The sequence below is a fragment of the Crocodylus siamensis genome, chromosome 1 (genome assembly GCF_052110815.1).
Source record: "Crocodylus siamensis isolate JL-2025a chromosome 1, ASM5211081v1, whole genome shotgun sequence".
In the NCBI taxonomy this organism is placed as follows: Eukaryota; Metazoa; Chordata; order Crocodylia; family Crocodylidae; genus Crocodylus; species Crocodylus siamensis.
The window spans coordinates 168256770-168281587 of NC_143395.1; the positions used below are offsets into that span (position 1 = coordinate 168256770).

Here is a 24818-nt window from a genome sequence, read left to right on the forward strand (position 1 = left end):
GGGCTGCCAGATGCAAGACACAGGGGGTGCCACCTGCATGTGCGCATCCTCACAAATGCACATGGCTGGGAAATACATCCAGGACTTGTGGAGAGCAGCTCCCTGCAGGAGCTATGGGGGCATGGGGGTGGGGTGGGGGGCAGACTGAGGCCCGCACAGTGAGGGAGGGAGAGAGTGGGGTAGGGGCTGGGGGCATTGTCCAGCCAGGGCAATACATGGGGCTGGGGTAGGGAGCAGGACGGAGCCACGGGCTCATCCAAGGCACTGGGACACACACACACACACACACACAGGAGGGGGATGTGCCCCCCAGATTTGTGCGGAGGGCGGAGGCAGATGTGGGCTGCCCACTGTGGGCTCCCGGCCCTGCTACCTTGCCCCCAGGGGCCCCACCCTGCTTGCACTGCCATGGTGAGGCACTCCCTGCCTGATGGGCAGCAGTGGGGCTGGCAGCAGTGCAAAGTTTTGCCCTCTGCTGCTGCCAGGTGGGCAGGGGGTATGCAGCTGGTATGGGGCTCCTGAAGGAAAGCCCCAAGCCCGCAGCAGGCAGCCTACATCTACCTCTGCTCTGCTCTCGTCCAGCTGTGCTGGCAGGGGTGAGGGGAAAGATGGGCACGTGTCCTGCCTTCCCCTTTTGAAAAGGTGGTCACCCTACTTACCACATACATTTTGGCTTAGATTTTGACATAATAGATAGCTATTTAAATTTCCATGAAGTACTTTAAGCAATATGAATACACTTAATCTCTGTTGAAAAGAAAGCCTATCGCACATGACAAAGGAAGAGAGCACAAGAGACAAGTGTGTACTACCAATGCTTTGTGTTTTTGCCACGGAAGTGGCAGGGGATTTCTAAGGTAAGATATGCACAGATAATCCTAGGAAGTGGCCCAGGCTCCACTCAAAAAAGGAAGAGACAAAAGATTCCCAAGCTAGGCTGACTTAAGGAAAATCCTTCTTGCTCCCAGATCAGTTAGTCAACATGAGCAAGACCCTTTAATCAGACATCTGCAAGGCTTTGCAAAAAAACCCCAAAAAACCACAACATAGCTAATTTCCTACTTCTTGCCATGGTCAATTATCAATGTTTCAGAGGAAGGCAATTCCCCAGAAGCCAAATAACACATTAAACCAGGGGGATCCAACCTGCAGCACATGTGCCACTGGCAGGCTCTCAGCATAGCGCAGACCAGATTGGGAAAGAGTCAGACAGCAGAATAGCAGGCCAGGGAGCAGAAAGCAGAGCAATAGATCAGCCAGGGAACAGAAAGCAGAGCAGTGGATTGGACAGGAGATAGGGACTGGAATGAGACTTGAGGAAGGTGCAGGGTTTCATGTGTGGCATACCACCCAAAAAGGTTAGTCCTCAGTGCTGCAAGGGTAAAAAAAAAATCTTTCTAGCTTCTACTGATAACTTAGAAGCAAGAAAAGCTGAAAAGCTTTTTAAAATCCTGCTCACCCTGGCAAAACTGATTCAACAGGGACTCCCCTAAACAGTCCTTCATCCCAAATTTGAGAGAGAACAAGAAACCCTGAAAACAAGAAAACCAGAACTTTAATGAACTTAAACCCAAAAGAGACACCCCTCGGGTTCTATGAAGAGCACAAAGGAATTCACTACTGCTATTGGTTTTATGCAGAAGACACTCCAGTACTACAGTGATGGGCAGCAATATAAAACCTTGCAGTAGTCATTCCTTGCTATAAAAATGATGCATAAAGCAGTTCGTTTCTCTGGAGGCCAGTAAAATCACAGACACACACTCATTAGATGGCACAAAAGGTATATTTGCAAATAGGGTCAGAGCAGAGTCAAGAACTGAGATTACTCCGAACCAACAAAGGAATTTTGCAGGCAGTATTTATCTTCTCCCTTCTGGGCATGTGTGCAGAAACAGAAACTCTTACAGCTCACTTCCATTTCATACAAGCATACATGTGGTTACATGACTACATACATCGCATGTATAGTATAATTAACTACTTAAGTATGCAAGGTGGAGAGGTAAATATGCATCAGCTAATTAAGCATGCTCAGAAACTACAGCAGGTCACCAAGAGTTCAAACCTCCCCCCCCTTTCAAGGACACAGTCAGTTGAATTCCAGCTTCTGTAATCTGTATGAGAAAGGCTAGGGAGAAGCTGGGGGAGAGTCTGCGATTTAGCATAAGAAAAGCTGTGGCAAGGCTGGGAAAGGAAAAAAAGTCCTTGGCAGTGTTTCTTTCTTATCGGGTGCAAGATGCAAGCTGTGCATTTCTAACAATACTCCGTTTCTAACAATATTCCATTTCTAACGAAAACACTAGCAAATTTCCTGTCAAGAACAAAAGAGGGGGCAGTGGGCAGGGACAGAGCGCAACCATCCATCACCCCAGGCCACCGCCTCCCTGGAGCAGTGGGGAGGAAGCTTGCCCAGCTCTGTCCTTTTTGTCCCCACCATCGTGATGGCATGGACAAACTGGAGCCTGGCTTACTTGCTGGCTTATCTGTGTATCTCCTCACACCTCATGGCACCCTTCAAAGAATTTGGCACCAACCCAGGGTGCCCTGAACCCTGGTGGAGAATCACTGCTCTAGGCCACGGACTATGGGAGCACCCAAAGCATCACCTGTGACAGCACCAGCAGGCAGGCATTTTTGTGTAGGGAAGGCATGTTTGCTTCCTCTGTTGTAGGACAAACTCACTGAAGTGCTACTAGCACAGCAGAGCTCAGCTGTTTTGCCCTGTAGGCCAGGTGGCCAGGGCCCAGTCTGGCTGAGTGGGATCCAGCTGGTAAGCCCAATTCATGGGACATGGTGCAGCAGGCCTTGACCCAGCCACGTGGGTGTGGGGGTGGGGAAGGAAGCATGGCTTGGCTTTGCAAGGCCTGGGGAGCTGGCAGCAAGGGAGGGGCCGCGTCTTAATTCCCACTGCTGCTGCACTGCACGGCCAAGATTTTCCACCTGGGGAGAACCCCATGGGCTGGACGCTGTGGCTCCTCAGGCTGCACTTGGCCCAGGGGCAGGGGCCTAAAGACAAGGGCTCACACTATTATCACAGGACGGGTGCAGAAGGCCACACATTAAGAGGGCCCCTGTGCAGAAGCTGCCGAGGCGTCCCCTACTCTGAATCTACCCGGGGAAGCTCCACCCCCATCAGAGCTCTGGAGCCTCAGCGCGCCCCAGCCGCCTCACAACATACCACGTGACCGCCACTAGCTCCGCCCCCAGCCACGTGTAGCCCAGCGCCCTCCGCCTGCCGGGGGCGGGGCCGCGCGCACCACCCCGCCCACGTGACTTTCGCGTCTGCACTCTCCCACCCCGCCCGCGACCCATCCTGCGCATGCGCACGGCCGGCCGGGAAGCAGCTGGAACAGTTCCGGGTACGGGGTCCCAGGGGCGCGGAGGGGGCTGGCGCCATGTCGTGCGCGCTCGTGTCCTTCTGCCACTTCCAGGAGCTCGAGGCGGCCCGAGACTTCCTGTGCCCGCACCTACGCCAGCCCGGCGCCGCGGCCGCGCGGGACGCCGGTGAGTCCGAGGGGCGGCAGCAGGGCTACAAGTGGGGTGGAAACTCGCAACCGCTCCTATTGTCATGAAGGTTGTGGGGCCCCTGGCAGACACTCTTCCACCTGAACCGGTCCTGAAGGCAGTGCGGCTTGGGTACGAGCCAGGGTTGCTTTCGTTTAACTTAATCCCTGTTGAGTTAAATGAAAGCAACCCTGGCTGGTACCCGATAAAGAGTCTCAAGATAAAGAAGGAAGATACGATCGAGATTCTTTATCCAGTTTCTTGATAAAGAATCTCAAGACACCCCCCCCCAGGTTTGTGCTCTAAGAAGCGGTCAGAGAGAACAGAAGAGCCTGAGACGCCATAGTTGTCATACGCTCACAGGTACACCTGCCCGTGGGTGTCACAGCACACCACAAATGGCAAACATTAGTGCACAGGCAGGATTGTTCTTGCAGTTATTAGGCCTCTTGCTTTCTAAAGGGCTTTAAAATCATGTTTGCTTATCTTCCAGTTGAGGCACTGATCCTGTGATTCTTTGGTGAACTGCTTGTGCATCCTGCAGAATCTCATTAAATTCACTAGGACTGCAAGCAGGTTCAGTGGTCCCCCTGCGTTACGTATGTTTTAGGCTCCAGCTCTCAACGTTTTGTCCTTTGATAACCTTCTCCTGCAGGCTTTCTGTTAGGAGTGATCCGATCAGAGGAAGGTGGAATGTCTCTTGCACTGTGAATCATAGATAGCATCATTGAAAAGTAGGGCTGGGAGGGGCCCCAGGAAGTTACAGGGTCCAACATCCTGTTAAAAGCAGGATCATCTCCTCAAACCATCTAAGCAAAGTGTTATGAGGGCAGTGTGCTGTCAGGAAGTAGGTTGTTAAAATACACTTAGGAGATCTATGGAAGAGGAAAATGTTCCCCTCTGAGGAAGGTGAAAATTCTTACAGCCCATGCCAGTCTGAGTGCCAGGTACAGTTCCTTCCTGATCCCAAATGTACTTATGAGATTGCCTTTGCAAATTCTCTTTAAGAAGGGGAAGATTACTTTGGTTGGCTTAAATTAAAAAAAAACCCCAACATATAACTTCTGTTGCTGTTGTATTGTTTAGGACCACTGGTCATGTACCTTGACCTCACTGTGCTGAGCATTGTACACAACAAAAAGCTAGTTTTACCCTAAAAAGCTAGTCCTGTTGTCTATTGCTATTTAAGTAGACAGTAAGAGACAGCAGGGAAATACAGGCAAATAAGAGAGTACCAGGCAAAAATGAGATTGTATCAGTCTACAAGGTAAGCAGTGTTGACTCACTGCAATTTTCTTTTTGTAGGCATCATGTTGAGTCTTGAAAGAGGCTAATGTTGATATTTCCAGGAAGCTTCAAGCCTGAGTGGCAGCATGGGAGGAAGCACACAGGGTCTTTCTAAAATTTAACAGGTAGGCAGTGGAGACTAGTACAATAGGCTGATCAGAAGTAGATTTTGAATCCAGTAGTGATAAGAGATGACAGGTAGGCAGCGGACAGGCTGTGAAATAATCTGTCTGTTATGTAGGAGAAGATGCAGAGAAAGCAGAGACATAGTGTATGCATCAGGTTAGAAAAATAAAGCTGCAGCCTTCTGAATGTGTATCAGTGGGGCAAGATTGTGTTTGTAAGGACCAGAAAGAAGGATGTTACAGTAACAGACAAAGGTGATGAAAGCATCTTGGTGATGAAAGAGTTTTAACTGTATGGACAGTTACGATAGGCTTTGTCCTACAGATCTTAGAAAGAATGAGGAAGACTTACACATAGCTGAATAGGAGAATCTAGTGCAGGGTGGGCAAAATACAGCCTGGGGGCTGAATGCGGCCCGCCAGGCTATTCTATCCGATTTGCGGGGCCCCTAAAAAATTTAGAAAATTAATATTAATCTGCCCTGGGCTGCCTGTCACGTGGCCCTCGTTGGCTTTCCAGAACTCATTAAGTGGCCCTCTGTCCAAAATAATAGCCTGACCCTGATCTGGTGGTATAAGATGACACCCAATTATTGGCTTGAGTGACAGATGAGACTGTAATGTTCATAAAGACCCAGAAAGGCAGAGGGAAGGGCTTGGGGGAGAAATATTAAGAATTTTAGGCATGTTAAGACAACTAACAACTAGGCATCCATGAGGAGGTATCAGAGACGAGCTGAGATCTTAGTTTGGACAGAAGACAAACCTTGAATAAAGAGGTAGATCTTTGAGTTGTCTCCATTGAGATGGGAGGTCAGTGTGTTTCTGGATGAGCAAGACGAGACCGGGATGAAGGGCAATCATGTGAAACCTGCACAGAATTAGTGAGTGGGATAGAGAGCCATGTAGTGGATCAGTGGATAAACGCTGTTGAAAATTGCTTTGGCCATTAATTTCTAGTTTTGCTTTTGAAAACTTTAAAGGTGGTATTTCTTATCTACTTTGTACTAAAGTGAAAAGTTGTGGGGGGGAAAAAGTTTTGAGTGTATGTATGCCAGGAGAAAAATGAGATTTAACATTTCTACAATTTCTGTGTAATAGTGAAGTACCTTGTTACTGGTATCAGCAACTGATGAGCTTTGTGCAGGCTATAATTTTGTCACAAAATTGTTGTATGAATAGTGTCAGAATAGGTTTATCTCTGTTGTTTCTTTATAAGAGACTTTACAAAGGATAAACTTGATAGAAGCAATTTTGGTTGTAGAATCACCTTGTCAAGACATAAGGAAAAATGTTTAATCAGCCAAATTCCACAGTTCAGCACCTCTGCTGCTCTAAAACCTGGTTCAGAAACAATTATGCACTTCTGCCCAAGTAACTTGGCATTACTTTTTGAGTGTCATTTCTTGAAACATCATAACAGGTGAGGACATGTGCAATGTTGTCTGTGTATGAAGGAGAGTTTTCAGGAGCTGACTGATAGCTTTGAAGCATCTCCAAATTGTTGAAGATAAGCCACCAGTTGTCAGTATGTACCGCTTCATAATCCTATGTTAAGAAAAATACCTACTAAAAGAGATGAAATATTTCCTGCCTTTTTAAAGTGTATTTATACTTGAGAGCACTTGTGTACAAATGTTTTTTACTGCAGAGTTGGTTTCTCTTTGTGTAGCTCTTAAATTTCTTTAAATAGCAGCTACAGAAAGAGAATGTTTTCAGATATACCATATTAGTCTGAATCCTTACCCTGGTCATGACTAGGTAGTGATGGTGGAAGCAGTGCTATCTCTAGTCCCCAGCCAGATTGGGGCTGTAGCCAGAGCCATAGCAGTTCTACTTCTGCTGGGTGGACTCTCCTGTGCTAACCTACCACTGGGTGAGCTCCCCTTCTTTCTCCCTCCTACACTACACGGTTTTTTCTGTGCTCACTTCATGCACTGAGTAGCCTCCCCTATACTCTTCTGCTGCACACCCCAACCACCTGAGCCCCTTTGAGTTATTCTAGCTCTGGCCAGAAAGCAGCAGTGGTGGCAACTGCTTAGGCCCCAGTCCTGGTACTTGAACCCAAGATGAGGCTTCTTCCCCATGTTAAACCGTGTGGGGAAGCAGGGGAAGAAACCTTATCTTGGATTCAAGTAAATACAGTAAAATCACACACACTGTCAGAAAGATCCAAAGAAAATTCATTGTCTTAAAAATTAAAAATAGTTAACATTGCTGTATTCTGCTTCTTATTGTACTTAAAAGGAAAGTTCTCTAATCCTTCATTTTTTTGGTGTCCATAATCTGATTATGGATTATAGTAATTTCCTTACTAGACCAGATTGAACATAATCTTGTATTTGAACATAATGAAGGATTGAGCGGTAGTGCAGCTCTTGCACGTACAGTTGTGTTTTGATTTCTTAGGCCAAGAATATACTTCTCTAGTTGGATTCTTTACTAGTTTACAGTGCAGAGAAGGTATAAATCTATTCAAACCATTTATCATCACACTCATTTTCATAACTAAATAATTTCACATGATGCAGAGTAGAGTAGAATCATATTCATTATGATTGGATCCTGGTGTTACCTTTTTTCTTTCAATTCTATTGCGTTGTATTTGTTTTTATTTGGAGTATTTCGTTTTTGCTTTTTTATCTTCTAAGAGTATGCATAAAAGTTGTATATCTTTATGGTAGCATAGCACAGTCAGATATGACATGAAATGATACCCAGGTTGCCTGCCTACTTAGTCTTCTAGGATTTGCATTTGTATTTGTTGACAGTGCAGGCCATTGTAGGACCACATTTTGTCTTCTCGGGGAAAAATGACAAAGCATAAGTGGATATGAGTAGGGACTTAGCAAAGTCAAGGTGGTTGCTGGCTGATTTTTCAGGGAAACCCATGGGCCTGACAGCCATTTTGTGGGTTGAGCATGGTGCCCTCCAAGCCTCTGATTGGCTGAGACCCTACCCCCAGGTGCTGATTGGGTGTGAGAGTTGTGCATTGTATGGACACACTCCTCTCCACCAATTGGTGGTGAGGTGTGGGGATGTATGTTGTATGATGGACAGCCCTCGCAGCCAATCAGTGGTGAGGGGCTGGGGCAGCAGCCATCTTGGGCTTGCCTGTTGTGGAAGCAGCCCCTCCCTTCTTCCACCCTTAGAATTAGTATGTCTTATCCTATCTTAATCTCTTTTAGAGGAGAAGATAAAAAGGAGATATTTTTCTTTTTCAGCTCCAGCAGAAGCGGCAACTCCATGGGTGATCTAGGGTTTAAGCACCAACCAGTAAGAATTAGTGGGTGCTCAGCACCAGCGGCCCACAGTGGGAAAGCCGGGTTGAAGTAACACACTGCCTCTTCTTCTGGGCTTGGTGTGGGAACACACAACCCGCCCCCCCAAAAAACCCCCAAAACCAAAACAAAACTCACCCACTGGCAAAAAACAAAGTTGGAGCCTGTGACTGCTTTAGGCACTGTCTCAAATCAGAATGAATTAGTTGGAATGAAGAAGGGTGTAGGTTCTAGCCAGATTGGTTTAAGGACGTCGGTAGCCAAGGTTCTTTGGGTAAATCCACTATCTTTTATTAGACCAACTCAAATAGTTGGAAAAATACTTCTTTGCAAGCTTTTGGGTACAAATACTGTTCGTCAGGTGTGCTCAGCCTGACTATGGGTATTTGTCCCTAAAAACTTGCTAAGAAGAATTCTTCCAACTATTTGAGTTGGTCTAATAAAAGATATTGGATTTACCCAAAGAACCTTGTCTGCATTGGAATGAAGAAAACATTTTGAGGCAAAGCTTTTCTGTGTAACAGAAATTTAAAATTTTACCACTGGGAAACGTGTAAATACTAACATTTACTCTATTGTAAAGACTGAATGTAGATACCAAATGCAGTAAATCAGTGGCGCTTAACATTTTGCCCTGCAAGCTGGATTGGCAGTGCCCAGTTCCTCTGCAGTCCAGATCCAGCCAGTAAACCCAATACAGCATTTGGGTTCATAGCAACCCCAGTCTGGTTGCATAGGGGGAAGGGGCACGGCCTTACACCTGTCCATCTGTATGGGACTTGGTATTTTGGCAGCGAGGGACCAGTGGCTGGATTAATTGCTACTGCTCCACCTCCATTGCAAAATTTCCTGACCTGTGGGGAGCCCTGTAAGTCTGATGCTGTGACTCCTCAGGCTGGATTTGGCCCACAGCCTGGGGGGTTGAGCCACCCCTGCAGTAGATGATATGAAGCTGATATATTTAAAAGCTTCAGAAGTTAAAGATGATTTTTCTTTGTTCTCTATAAAACTAAAAGGTAGTTGTATTTAACTCATTCATTTTGCATTGATATTGCTTCTTTTATTTATATAGTTTTAATAGGTTATATCCACTTAGTCCTTTTAAAATGGGTTGTTATTGAATCATAGAATCAGCGAGTTGGAAGGGACCTAGACAGATCATCTAATCCGACTCCCTGCCATGGGCAGGAAGGAGCACTGGGGGTGGGAGGGGTCATAAGACCCCAGCCAGGTGCCTATCCAGTCTCCGCTTGGCACAGGGTGACAAAAGAAAAGGGATGGAGACCCTGTTTCCGGGGCCGGAATCACGGCTGGTAAACCCTGTGGCCCCTGGGGAATGACCCCAAAAGCCCCGTAATGGACAGATACTCGCCTGCTGCAGGTATGGCGGCCGGGACCTGGCAGAAGCTAGATGAGCCGTCCATGCGGTTCATCAGCTGCTTATCTGTTCAGCTGGAGCTGACACTGGGCAGTGATGTCATAAAGACACACCGGCTGGGTCCAGCAAAAGCCGGCTGCAGGAAAGATGCCGGCGAGCGGCAGCTGGGAGGAGGCTGTGCGCTCCTGCTGGTGCAGTCAGTCGCTTCCATGCAGGGACCCAGGACAGAGTCCCAAAGAGGGGTCTGCCCCATAACGGAGTGGCACTCGGTGCCAGAGCTGGGAAGGATGCCAAGGGATGGACCACAGCATTACATGTAGGAGATATGAGTAGGGAGGAGGGACAGTACCTCCCTGACACTTCTGTTTATTTCTTTCTGCATTTTTGGTTGCCCCTGAGGCCGAAGAGCAGACACACGCTTCACTTCCGGGGCCAAGGGGCCAGGGGCCCTCGGGGATTCCAGGTAAGGATTCTGAAAGCCCATTAGGCTGCCCAGTGGCCAGAAGGCCCTGCGCTCCCAAGAAGAGAGCGAGACCACCAGGCATATCACAGGCCTTCTTAGCTGAGCCCAGAAACAAGGGGCCTTCATCCAGTATGCAGCTTGGAAATGAGATGCTGTGCTCATATTGTCACACTCGAGGCCCAGATCAGGTCCATGCCATTAGGCCTGGCACCCAAGGGGTTCAGGCTAACTAACACACGACCAAGTCTAGCTGGTTGAACAAAAACATCAAGATGTGATGGGTGAGTATTGGGGGCTTCTCTGGGCAGGTGATGTATGATCAGCATGGGTGCCCAAGAGAGAACATAGATGAGATGAAAGTACCCAATCCCAGGCTGCTTAGGAACAGCTACTCGGATCTAGACGGGCACAGTCATAATTTCACATGCCATTTTAAGCAGGTAAGCAAGGTTCTTTGGGTAGATGTGATATTTTTTATTCAATCAACTGAGTAGTTGGGAAAAGCTTCTTAGCAAGCTTTTGGGCGCAATCACCCTTCTTCACAGAAAAATAACTTCATAGAAAAATAACTTTTTTTCCCCCAACTACTCCAGTTGGTCTAATAAAAGATACCACATCTACCCAAAGAACCTTGCCTGCCTGTGTCCCTAGACCAACATGGCTACAACCAAAAACCCAGCAACATTTTAAGCAGGTGTATTTTTAAGAAACCCCCCCCATAATTTTAGAAAAATAATGGTTGATGCAGACTGATACAGTTCATTTTTTTTGGATTGGGATAGTTCAGCAGTAGGGAAGTGTGATGGGAAACAGTGAATTAAATGCATGTAATCAGTTTTAAAACAACAAATGAAGTATTTTTTTTGCAACAGCAAAGTGATTCATTCCATTTGCGTATGTAAATGAACAATAAACTGCCCATCTCATCTGAAGAATGGTTATTAATTTATTGTGTCTCCTAAGTAGTCACGCTTCTGGGTACTTCAGTAAATTAAACACTGGAAGGAAGTCATTTTCTAGAGATGCATGCTGTTTTCCTTTATTGCTCTATGCAGTCAGATATCAAAACTTGCATTTAAAGTACATAGTGGTAACACTGAAATGACTTAAAAGCAGTCTTATAAATATTTGTAGAACATTACATTGACTTATGATTTGCCTACTTACAAATGTGTGTCCTCTTTTCATTGGACTGATTAATATTAGAGATGTCAGCGTGGCTCTCAGCTCTTTGCTCTAGGTAGTAAAAGCAGTATTAAGGGAAAAGTTACTAACCAACTGAGGATATTTGGTTGATAGCCAGTAGGTTCTTGTCTTGGAAAGGAAGGTTCTACCACTTTCATGTTTTAGTAGAGAATGAGTTTCACAAAACATGACATTTTTTTTAAAGCTGCTAGGTTAATGTTAGCAATAACAGCGAGACAAACATTTTCTGGATTCCTAGCATCATGGCATCTAATTGTTTTAGAAAGCTGCTGAACAACTCCTAACAAGTATGCATGTTAGGAATAATATTTGTATTGCATTTAATCTGGTTGATAACAATGGTATAAGATATTTTGGGATCACGTATCAACTTGATCTAAAAATATTTACAGTCATTTTTATGCTGTAATGGCTATAAAACCAGTTGTACATGAATTGTAAGTAGTTTATTCGTTTCATGCTTTTCTGTAATGGGACGAAATGATCCACATATTAAGTATCAGATTGATAAAATTTTAGTGTTAAGAAATTAATTGTTAATTAACTACACAGTTGAGGCATGAATACACACCAGATACACCTAGACTATGTACTGTGGCTCAGGACAGAGTGGTTGCTGCCACAGCAGTTAGTGTGTGGCCTGGCAGAGGCCAGAGGTCGTATGTGCTCTGTTTCATGCCCTGGGCCAGAGTGGGGCCTCAGCTGGAGCTGGAACTGCAACTGAAAGATAAGCAGTAGTTGCAGGTGAGGGGTGGTGAGGAAGGCAGGATGGGGACTGGCAGCAGGGGGCCCAGTGAAGAGGAGCAGTTGCGGGGTATGCGGGTACAAGGGGGCAGGTAGCACAGGGGACAGGTTTGGGGTGGGGGGCAGGTGCAATGGGCAGGGTTCAGGCCACTTGACTCCACTGCTGCTTGTCCCCATGCAGTGGTGAAAGGGATGAATTTAAGATGACCCTCCAAAAATTAGACTCTGTACATGGACTATTTTAACAAATGTATACATTTTCCATGTCCTGAATATAATTGTGGGAGGAGGGTGGTGGTGTTATTTTAAATTCAAAGTCATCTTGTATTTGGGTAAATATGGCATTTATCTTATCCCAGTGTTAGTCATTCAAGCTTTAAGTTTACACTAGAAACATTCACTTGGTTAGAAACATTCTATAAAGCATATTAACATTATCAACACCGAAATGGAAATTAAAGTCACAGAACCTATGATTCAGGTATAGTTTAGTTTTAGTAGCTTAGTAAATGGACTTTTCAAATGCTGACACATGTTTAGGATATATTCTTGCATATTAAGTGCACCCCACATAAATGTTTCCCGTGATGTTATTTATACCTTTATTTTTAAAGTTTTAAAACTTCCATGGTAACAAACCCCTAATGTTGTAAATTAGGGTTAGTACTTAGCAGTTCTTGTTGCTGTTGACCCACAGAAGGACCTATTGCTATTTCTACTTGTTCTCCAGCAGGCAACATGCCTATTTTTACTATGGTGCAGATTGGGAAAGCTAGAAGTAGCAGGAAGCAAAGATATGAGCATGATCTGCATGCCTATGTAGGAAGACATCTCAACATTGATTTGCATTTCTGTTTTCTGTGTAATTAAAAGGCATAGAAGACATTTAAAATAAAGATTAGCTTTTGCAGCATTTGACATTGTTTTCTTCCCTTCTCTCATTTGTTCATGTAAGTCTGTTTATCTGATACTAACAGTACTTGATGTATGAATTTTTCAAACCTCAAGGAAATCATTAATACTTGAAGTTAGCTCATCTCTGTAAATTAACACCTGTAGGGTGGTATTCCTTCATCTGTTGTTACAGGGTGATAGACCTTGTGACCCTGCCTTGGTGGACTAAGCTGATATCTAGTTTATGTAAAAGTTTTTACAAAGAGAGTCCTGAGGTTGTGCTGTACAAATGCACTTCAGGACTACTGTCATACGCAAGGTCGTCTTCTGAGAATACTAATACCAGAGAGTGGCATATTGGTTGCTTTTCTAGCAATTTTAGGTTGTTGCAGAGATGGAATTTCATTCACTTTTAAGTTTATTAAATGCAAGGGGGAGAGAATTTTATTTAGAGCTCTTCGAAAGGGAAATTAAAGTCTTGTGGTATAGTTAATTGGGTCATTTTCTTACTAATCTCTTCTTTCTCTGGCAAAATGGTGATGGTGACCAGATATAAAAACATATTTCACCCTTAACATCACCTTATTTAATTTATCTAAATACTGGAAAATTTTAAAATAAAGATAAGAAACAGATCCTGGAAACGTAAGTTATACAGCTACTTTGGGCATGTCTTTACAGTCGATTTTTGTCTAGTGATAATGTGCGAAAGCTGGCTGACTCATTCTTTTTACAGATGGGAGAGACCTTTTGAATTATAATAAAGGGTGCTCATCTGTGGGCGTCTTGTATTTGTCCAGGCTTAATCTATTTAGATGCCTTTTCAGCAACATTGTTGGACAGCTTTGTTCTTTACAAATCATTTCTAGTCTATTTAGGTTCTGTCTCACAAGCCATGCAGAAGAGTTTAAAAACTGTACTTCAGCAAGATTGCTTTAGGTTCTGGGGTTGCTGTGCTGGGTTATGTCATGGTTTGAGTGGATAGCATGTATTGAATCATATAATTAAAGGAGTTGGATCCTGAGCATGATGGTTCTGAATGTTGTGCTATTTCCATACTGACTAATCAGTGTCAGAACCCTGCTTGAGTACGGTTAGCTTCCACTGTGTTTGTTTTTAAACCTCATTTTAAGACTAGCATAGACATGGCTTCTGTTGATGATAAAAATCCTTAGGAAAACCTCTGGAGGAAAAACAGAATTACTGGGAGCAGATGTAGCACAGTCAATGTTGTTGTAATTTGCTACTGATGCCCAGTGGTTCTTTCATGACATGAAGAATTCAGAGTGAGCAATTTGATTTTGCTGTTAGACTACAGCAGTGGGTGCTGGCTTGATGGTGGTTGTCTTGTTGTGGATGTATGTGCACTGGGTTCATCTCTACCTATGATAGGCCAGTAAACAGTTGTGGTAATGCAGTCTGATTTCTGCTAGGTTTGTTGATCTTTGAACAAGGAGAAAGTCCTCCCACTCTAGTCCTCAAGGCTGGATCCAGATGTGTAGGCACATGTGGTTTGTGGCACTGCAGACCTCTTTGCTGGGCCACAAACTGCACAAGTTCAACATCAGTCAATGCTTGGCACTGTTGATTTGCAGTGCTGGGGCAAAATTTGCTACTGGGATTTACAGGTAGCAAACAAACAAACCCTGGAAACATGCCAAAGTGGCGAGCCCCTGGACAAATACATAAGTGGAGGAGCTGGCAGGCCAGGGCTGCCTGCTCACCTGCCTCCATGTGCTGTGGAGCCCCCGTGAGCCGCACTGTGCCCTAGCAGCTACTCCCTGGGTGGCTGAGGCACAGGGTTCTTCAAGACAGGGGAGCAGGCAGCCCTGGGCTGGCTGCTCCCCTGTCTCCACATGCCTCAGTGCGTTGGCTCTGCTGCAGAGCCCCATGCACTGAGGCACATGGAGCCCTCGAGCTCAGGCACCCTGTGCCCCAACCAGCCATGGAGCAGCTGGCTGGGGAGCAGTGTGCCTTGAGAGGGGAGAACAGGCAGCTTTGGGCTGGGTACTCCCCTGTCTCTGCGTGCCTCAGTGCGGGGGCTGTACATGTAGTTGGTTGGGGCACAGTGCTACAAGGTGGGGGCTCTGCAGTGTGCAAAGTTGTAGAAGCAGGCAGCCTTGCACTCTGGGCTGGCTACTCCCCCCCTCTCCACTTGTCGCTTCCCGACTTGCCAGGGCACAGAGTGCCTTGGCACAATGAATGGCTTCCCCTTGCTGAGGCGCCCAGAGTCCCAGTCAGGCTCTCCCCCCCCCACCGCAGCACATGGAGCAGTGGGACAGTGTGTCCTGCTGCAAAGCATATGGGCAGGGGCATGCAGTGGGGCACAAAGTAGCAATGCAGATTTCTGCCGCTACTATTTGTGCTGATGTAAAGGCACACCCCTGCTTGTGTGGGCCCAATTTAATAGTCAGTGCAAGACTGTCCCCTTTATTTTTGTTTGCCTATGCATTGATGTGAATGCAGGAGTTTATTTTCTATTACATTTTGTATCTCTGACTCTTCATCATATCCTAGACTCTCAGCATATTTAAAAACATTGATTAACCATTTTGATACCACTGTGAAGTGGTACATTAATACCTCGTTTTTAAGGGGGGTGAATTGTGGTAGTAAGTCACTTCTGGGTCTTGTTATTGCATCGATGTCTGAATATGGGATGGAGTTCAAATCTTAATCTCCAGGTCCCTGCCTTACCCACTAAGATGTGTTACCTCCTTCCAACAGCTTTCAAAGAAAGAACTAAAAATGATAGGAAATGGCCTTTCTTTTTTTTTAATTTCTTTTGTCTGTCAGTCTTTTGTGCCTACAAGCAAGGCCAAGACACTGAATTTACTACTACTCTGTAATCCTTTTCTGCACACATTCTTCTTCTCAGTATTGGGATTCTGTTGGAGGCTGGGCACAGGAAAGGATCCTCTGTTTGTTTATTAAGTGCAGTTTTATCTTTCTCAAAGGCCTGGCTTTGAGGGGGACATTTAAGGGGATCAGAAAAGATGCTAGAAAGCAGCAGCCTAAGGTGTGATTTTTTTTTTAATTTTTATTTTAAATATTTATTTATTTATTTTAAAATTATTGCTTATCTCGCTCATAGGGTAAGTGCATTCCCTTCCTTAGCATTTCTAGGAACATCTAACCCTGGGAGCAACAGACTGAATTCACTTCCAAGCTAACAAGCCTTCCACTAAATCCTGAAGATGGGGATTTTGTTCATCTATATCAGATGAAAGGAATTTCTATCAATAGATTAAAAAGCTCCCCTGTCTCCACATGCCTTTATGTATTCTTGTTGGAAAAGCAAATTCTGTCATGAGTTTGGCACTGAATTTAATTTGCTGGTCAGTTCTCAGGTTATGAAGATAAATGCATAGATCCATTGAGAAGACCAGATTAAAACATGCTAGAGAATTTTTAATAATAACTTCTTTCTTTATGTTTTACAAAAATTAGTTTGTTGTACATTTTCCTTTGATGGATTAGAAATGAGTCAAACTTTAGTTTTGCATACTTGCACAGATTAGTAATAGCACAGATACTAATCCATATGGTTATGATCAGAAGTGCCAAGAGTAAAAACCCTTTCCCAATCCCTAGAACTCATTGCCTGTCACACTTATTTAGTCAGCCTGCCTACCCCATCTCCGAAAGAACTGACAGAACAGAGTCTCTTTTGTGACCTTATATTCATGGGCCCAGAAGATCAGGGGTGAAATCATGTTCCAAAGACAAAGGTCTTTGCTGTCTTGCCATCAATCCTTTCTTATTAAAAAAATATGTATTTTTAAATATTAGCAGCTTGAAAATGTATGAGTTTTTTTTTATCCTATTCTGTAGATTCTTATAGGATTTTGAATAGCATAATACAGACTGACTGATACAACAGTATTTATTTTTTACTCGTGCTGTTTTGCAAAGCTCTGAGCTGTACCAAGTGCCTTTGCTCTTTCTGCATCCTTAAAGACAGTGCTGCTTTAGTTTAACCTCATAAATATGATCAAAGAAAAGTCTGCATTATTTTGGCCCAAGGGCATTGTTACCTTAAAAGGACTTCTTTATGAATCAATAACTCTTCAGATTAGCAATAAACTATTTGCAGGAAGGTGAACACTTCTGAACAAAGTTAGGAGGCGTTGAAGATAACTGGATGCATCTTCATTTGTACCTTTTTAGTTGGCAATATGATATCGAGCTAGCTCCATCTTTGCAACGCTAATAAAGACTTGGAATGTATTTTTCTTAAATTCTGCTGGCATTGGTATCTTAAGGCTTTGTTCTTACTGGGGAGAATGTCTGTTTCATCACTTAAGTAGATTTTTCAAGTCCTTTATGTAATCACTTCTAATCATTCTTAGCTTCAAGTTGCTTCACAAGTATTAGCAAGTTAATCTTCATAATACCCTGTTTGTATTCCTTGAAGTGGCTTGTGGGGACCCCGAGATAAAATGAAGTTGATTTGCTTGTTGTCTTTTACCATAAGATGAGGAGCCACCAAAGAGGAATTGATGCCCCACAGTACTAGGCTCTACCTAGTCTAAACTGAGTGACTTGTTTAGAGCTACAGATGAAAACTTGAGATGTACTCTACTCCTAATCCAGTGTATAAACCACATCTTTCTCTTATATTTAAATGTATACTTGGGAAGCATTATATGTAGAAATGAGTATGACTGTCATGAGAAATATAGCATGCTGGTTCTGATGCTTCATGGTGTATATGCTAGTTCCTTTTTACTGTTGTAGCTACCTTGGAAGAGTTAGGTCTGACTAAATTATGATGCATAGGGAAGTTGGACAATCCAAGTTAAGTATTTCTTTGTCAGTTATGTGTTTAAGTGATTTCCTTTTTATAACAAAAATCTTATTGTTCAAAGCAGGCAAGTCATCAAATTGGGAAGACGATGGCTGGGGAGCCTGGGATGAAGCAGAAACACAAGAACCAGTAAGTCTGTATGTGTGAGCTTTCATAAATAAGGTTTTCTTTCAGTAAAAAGATGATTGCTGCTTGTTTACTTTTTTTTAAAGTAGCTTTCATCAAGCCAAGATGTTTCTACACCTGACTTAAAATTTCAGAGCATTTAATGAGAAATTAGCTGTTGATGTCCATAATTGTGCAGGGGATTTTTTCCCCACCATCTTAAGATGTGTGACTGGGGGCAAGGACATCGTTGCCAGAACTTACAAAGGGTGAAAGCTGATGTCATTGCTTGCCTTATCACCTGAACAAGATCTGAATTCTGTGCCAAAGAAATAACAAGGCAAAGTAACAGTTCTGCAGCTACCTGTAGGCGCAGTGAATGATACCATGGTCCAAACCGGCCACTTCTGTCCAAGTCTGGATGAAAACTAAGGAGTAAAATAACTGAAAATAGGTACAGTTATTTAGAAAAAGCATATTCCTCTCAGTGGAGCCTGAGACCTAGCCATCCCAATCGCACTTCCTAATCCCTTCTCCTCCTTTGTGCTCAGTGCACACTGATGAATTTATTAGAAATTATTGTAACTAGTTACTTGAGGAGGGGAAGAGAATAATAGCATGTAGGTAAGAAGATGTGGTGGAATAAGCAAGCCCTTGTTCGTTCATCTTTGCATTGTACAGCTCTGCGTAGTGAAGGAGAATGAGTGAGAAATTTGAAGAAACTTTGTTGGTCTACAGTCCCACCCTAACTGCCATGGAAATGGTGTGTTTCTTGAACCGCATCTCTGCTATCTGGGTTGTAATGACTCTTGATCATCACGAAAGAATGATTATATAGAAACCAAAGTAAAAGAACTTTTATAAATTTGGCTTAGAATCTAGGATAAATCCTGAAAGCTGTTAATATAAATATGGGGAGTGACTATCATGGGACTGCTTCACTAGTTGGGTAAATGGTGCAGGGTCAGCCAGATTTTAAAAACCCTTACAGTTCCAAGACTATTTAAAAATAAAGCATGCGACCTGCATACTCTGAGAAGAACAAAACACACGTTTATAGTTCCGTTTAATACAGCAGTGGTTTGTCCAGACAAAACCCATTCCCTGTTGTTTGATCCATCCAGAAAATTGATTTGCATTGAGGCTCATTTGAACCTTCCTTCTAATTTTCCTGTCTCCGATTTTGGTGGGATTTCTGTATGTGCCTTGACTAATTTTTTGTTGAGATTGTTAAATCAGGTTTTGCCTAGTACTTAGATCTTAATTGCTCTGTCCTGTAGCTGTATTTCTAATAAGTGAAACATTTTTCCCTATGTTAAACCAATCTTGTTTTTCTTGTTCTTATTCTTCCCTGAGGTTAATTTGCTGTGTTCTGTGCTTTCCAAGCTCAGTGCTTCAGACTGAAGCATGTACAGCACAAAATATTTAACAGGAAAGAGAAAACGGCTAACTACTCTAAGGAATGATCTTTTTTGTAGCTTTGTGTATTAACTTGCTGCTGCATCTGCAGTTCCTTTCATACAGTACCGAGACAGTCTCTCTTGAGTGGAATGAAGCAGGTACTGCTCTTACATTGGCTTAAAGTACATAAAAATATGTTAAAAATCCAGCTGTCTTCAACATTTTCCTTTTTATATTTTTGTCCTTTTTTAAGATTCCATATTACACCATTAAGACTTGGGTTTTACAGTCCTGGATTCTGGTATTTCTGACAGTGAAGCCCTGTTAAGTACCAGGAAGGTATCTTGGCTCTGAATCCTCTCAATTTAATTGTGAATTTAAATTAGACAAACATGTCTCTGCTGTACCATGCCACCCTTCCCCTCCACATTGCTCCTTTACCCTGTAGAGCCTCTTGGTCCTCTATAGTCATGCTTACTCTCACCACAGCAGGGACAGGGATTCATGGCAAGGGTAAGCATAGGCAGCACAGTGCTGTGGGGGGGCAGAGACTTGTGGCCTATCATTGCGGTTGAGTTGCAAAGAGTGCCCCATGGTGCAAAAGCCTGCTGACCCCTGCTGTATGGAATTCAAACATAAATTAATTTGACCAAGATGATAATGAATTGCTTTTAATTTTTGTTTAGCCTATCTTGACATAAGCTAAGAAACAAGATTGATTACACTTGTGAAATTACATAAAGTGTTAATGCAGGTTGACTAAACAAGTGGTGTTCCTTAGTTCATTTCCTCCGTATGTCATACTGCAATTGTATCTCAGAATTGGAATGTCTAATAGCCAGAAAGGAGACTTAATATATACTGTCTTTTGGGGTGTGTGAAACAGGCCCTATTGGATTCAGATTCAGCCCGAGTTGGGGACAGTGATTCGATTCGTTAACTTGGATCACTGTCCCTGATTTTTGATTCGGCTGAATCCGAATCTGAAGAATTGATGCTGATTTGGAGATAGACATAGCTTTAAATATTTTTCTATATACCTTGAGGTATCAGCATGGCTGGTGAATGCCATGATGGATGGGGCATCCCAGAGGAGCGTGGGAGCCCCCCCATGTGCTCAGCAGTGAACCTGGAAGTGTATCGGAAGTTCATCCGGTCCACTTCCAGGTCTGCTGGCCCCCTTCCCATTCCCCTAGGCTTGGTGATCGGCTATGTGGGGGGAGATGCCGGGTGCCCCCCCCCCCCCCAAGACCTGGGAGGCACCAGTTGCTGAGCTTGGGGGAGGTGGTACAAGGGGCCCCCCCAGTGTGCTCTCTAATGGACTAGACATGTTTCTGGTCCACTTTTGGGTCTGCTGCTTAGCATGCTGGGAAGTCCCCCATGCTTGTATGGGATGCTCCATGTGCCCCTGCATCGCAGCATTCGCAAGCTGCCTGGTACCTAGAGGTATGTAGAAAAAACATTTAAAGTCGTGTCTGTGTACAAATCTCTCCAAATCAATTCGGAGAATTTAAAGGGTCCTCTGATTGATTTGATTCGGATTTGGAGATTTGGCCACTGAATTGGGCCGAATCTCCACCGAATCGAATCAGTGGCCAAAGCTTTGCACAGCCCTACTCTCTATCCAGATCCTGACAGGTATTGTGTATGCCTAGCAGCTGTATGTATTTTTGGTTGTAATGTCATATACTAATAAAAATGCTCTTGAAACATTCTCCAGCAAAGCAGCAGAAGTTTGTATATTCAGGAAAGTCAACCATAAGGTAAATCTTACCTTAGAGCAATAAAACTGGACTTTGACCAACTTTTGCTCTGGGGATTTAAGCCAGAGGCAAGTTTTGTTCCCCAGAGTTGCATGCTAGTATTAATCTGTTCTTCCCTCTTTTACCCTGTATAGTTGTATCTCTATTTCTCAATATTTTCTGTAGTGGTTTCCTGCATCAGTGACTCTGACTCTCCAAGAGAAACTTCTACTGCAGTGGAATCCTCTTGAGGCAAAACTAGATATCTATATTTCTCTCAGAGGACCTTATTTGAAAATTGAGGTTATTTTTGTTTTTGCCTGTGTATAGAACCACTACAGTTCTTAATGTTCACCTAGCACCACTTGACTGAAAAAAATAAAAAAATAGTATTGTGTAAAAATAACAACATACTTTTTTTTTTTACCTTGTGCAGGTGACTTAAATGAAGAAATAGTACTTCACATAGATTTAGAGGTGCTATAAAGCACTGAGGTTTGGAATGCTATTTTTCACTTTTGCAATAGATTCAGGGAGAGAGACCACTATGAAGTGGTTGAGAGAAGAGACACTATATTGGTATTTTACACATGCTTTAGATGGAGTCATAGCAGAGTTTACATTGTGTTGAAGGCAACACCATAACCACACCTTTCTTATTTCTTGTACATTTGAGAATTGGGGGTTTTTTCTTCAGAACTAGCAGTGGGCCAGCTTGGTTGGGAGCTTCCCGGATTGAATTTGGTTTTTGAAATCCTGTATTTTGGAAAAGTACAGGTAGAAGAGGAGGTTGTTTTGCTGCAGTGACTTAAATGATAGCCTAATTGAATTATGTGTAAGCAGACATTTATCAAATACTGTTCTTTATGCATAATTTTGGGTAAACTATTCATGTTGCAAACTGACCACTTAATCCACTTTCTCATTTCATGATTAGAGGGTAAGAGAACAGATCTTATGAAGAGAGGCTGAGAGCCATGGGACTCTTCAGCTTTGAAAAGTGCAGGCTAAGGAGTGACCTGGTGGCAGCTTATAAAAATATAAGGGGTGTGTATCAGGGTCTTGAGGGATGCTGGTTCACCAGAGCACCCCAAGGGATGACAAGGTCCAACGGTCACAAACTGCTCCAAGACATAAGAAAAAACTTCTTTACTGTCCGAGCCCCCAAGGCCTGGAATAGACTCCCTCCAGAGGTGGTACCAAGCACCTACTGTGGACTTCCTTGAGAAACATCTGGATGCTTACCTTGGGATCCTTTGACCCTAGCTGACTTCCTGCCCCTGGGGCAAGGGGCTGGACTTGATGATCTTCCGAAGTCCCTTCCAGCTCTAATGTCTATGAAATCTTTTTTTGTTTCTTAGTTTGTCTCTAATCCATAATAGTACTTTAACTCTCATTTAATGATGTTTAATAGCCTTTGAAAGACAGGTTTTCCAGATGGTCAGCTGATATTCCTTTATCTGCTCTTCTGCTGGTCTGCTAAAAGAATTCATGTTAGGTTGATATGTTTGACTTACATTACTGTGCAAGCCACCATTTTTTAACTGGTAGGTGCTACTGAGTAGTCTTAAGAAATGGAATAAGTTACATATGGATACTTCGTAACAAACTGAAATTTTGGAACTTATTGCATATATTAATCAAAGTTTTACATATAGGGAGAAGAAGAGTCCAGTTGCAAGACACAGACGAATTATTGGCTTCAGGACTGTGTATTATCGTTGTCACCCACAAATGATCTGATGGTAATAGCTCGTGAGCAGAAAGCTGTTTTTTTAGTGCGTAAGTATGTAATACACAATATGTACTCGTGGCGTGGTCTCTTAACCTAGTGAGCAGCATATTTTATCATAAAGAGCTATCTTCAGGGATTTTCTGAGGGTGGGCAGTTTTAGGTAATATGTGTGGTCTATTATATAAGCAAACCCAGCAAGTCTGAGGTTTAGCTATATATCTCATTTCCAGCGGAGCTGAGTCTGAGTCAGTAAGTTTAACAGACCTAATTGGTTAATGTGTGCGCTATACCTGGCTTCTTGTCTCTAGAACAGGCAAAGTAAAATTCTGACCTTTAGAATACAGGCAGTCCTTGGACTTACAACACAATTGGTTCCTGAAAACTGTGTCTTAAGTTGAAACGTTGTAACTTAGAACTGATTTTTCCCATAGGAAACAATGTTATAAATGGGAGATTGATTTCTGACCCCAGGCCCGATACCCTATATTCACCAAAAATAACCCAGAAATTTGAACTCAATCAATTATAGATGAGTAATATAGCTACATTAATGTATTTATATTGTAAAAAACAATCGTATTGATTTGGAAGGACTTCTTTGGTGTGACTTTGCTGGACTTTTTGAAGCGTTCTTGGCTGGAGTCTTCTCAGGAGTCTTGGCTGCAGGTTTTGCTGGAGTCTTGTCTGCTTTCTTAAAGAAAGTGTCCAAGGAAGTTTGGACAGGTGTTCTTCAGGGAGATGGACGATGTAGCAAATGTGTTCGCTGGTGTGGCATTGCATCGGATCAAGCATTGTAAAGTCAAACCGACATCAGAAAGTTGGAACGGTGTCAATTTATAAACGTTTTAAGTGCAAAACGTTGTAACTCAAAATGTTGTAAGTCGAGGACTGCCCATATACTAATTTTGTTTCACATGGACAAGTTGTGTTTTCTTTTCTTTTTTTTTTTTTTTTTTTATGAACTAAACTGACCTGGTCCCTAAGTGCATGAGACACTCTCTCTTTTTTTTTTTTCTTTCCTAAAATTTAGCCTCATATAGTAGAATATATAGCATTGTTTTATTTTACTGTTGGGGAATGAAACGCTTTAAAAATGCTGGTGAAAATGAAATGAAAATCACTCCTTTTTCTTTAAAGCTCTGATCCTGTATTTTTCATTCCATGCAGAATCATGCATGCCAGAATCTACGTTAGAAACTCCTTTTCCATAGGTAGTGGTAGGTCAGCAATATATGATGCTTATAAGAGCAACTGTTTGGCATTTTGGGAAATGCCAGATGTTTCGCATTTTAGTGTTGTTCCCACTAGATTGAAAATAAACCAGTTACCCTTTAAATGATGTGACGGAACTCCTGCCTCTGCATCATTGGATGTTGATTGTCCTAATTTGTCATGCAGATAGATAGTGTCCACCATCAGACCACAGTATTGTGATTTTTACACTTGACTAACTCTACTTTGAAAACATTAAAGCAACTTTAATCGTAGCTGTAACAAAATGTACTATGATGTTTAATGTTACAATGATGTGAATAAGAAGATAATGAATATTCACATTATCCCCTCCTCCTTCCCCTGGCATCACTCTCTGGGGTTTTAATCTCTGCTGATTACTATCCCAGGAAGTATTTTGTATTTGCTTAGTGCTTTTCATCTGAGGATTTAATTGTTTTTAATTACACCTCATAGCTCCAGTGGGGGTGGGGAGGAGGGAGAGAGAGAGAGAGAGAGAGACATCAAGCAGTTTAGCTGCATTGAGTATTGATAGAATTAAGGACAAAAATTAAAAATTGAGCACCCAGTTTCCTTATATGACTGGAATAGTTTTCTTATGGTGGGAGTTTTTAATTGCTCCCTAACTTAGACATGATGGTATACATTACAATGAGGAAGATTAAACATAGACCTATTGTTATGTTTGAAAAGATTGGATATAGAAGTTTTTTACAATGTAGTATTTTAAAATCTTATTCTTTATTGTTCTCCTTTTTTTTTCTCTCCCCTTAATGCCAGCGAAATGGAAATACAGTGACAAGGGAAAGGAGGAAATGCAATATGCTGTTGGCTGGAGTGGTTCTCTGAATGTTGAAGAAGGGTAGGTATTGAATTTTAAGTTCACGTAAATGATTAAATTGTTACC

General features: G+C 43.0%; 1 protein-coding gene across 2 annotated transcripts in view; it reads left to right on the forward strand.

The window, feature by feature from the left end:
- Window positions 1-3336: 3336 nt before the first annotated feature.
- RAB3GAP2 (RAB3 GTPase activating non-catalytic protein subunit 2) overlaps window positions 3337-24818 on the forward strand; it is a 74563-nt gene continuing 53081 nt past the window's right edge. The window contains exons 1-4 of one of the 2 annotated variants that reach the window (XM_090048630.1): window positions 3337-3507; window positions 17757-17824; window positions 22602-22725; window positions 24692-24773. In XM_090048630.1, the coding sequence (XP_089904756.1) occupies window positions 3399-3507; window positions 17757-17824; window positions 22602-22725; window positions 24692-24773 (383 nt within the window). In that variant the 5' untranslated portion in view covers window positions 3337-3398. The remainder of the gene's footprint in view (window positions 3508-17756; window positions 17825-22601; window positions 22726-24691; window positions 24774-24818) is intronic. The other variant, XM_090048637.1, reaches the window with a different exon arrangement.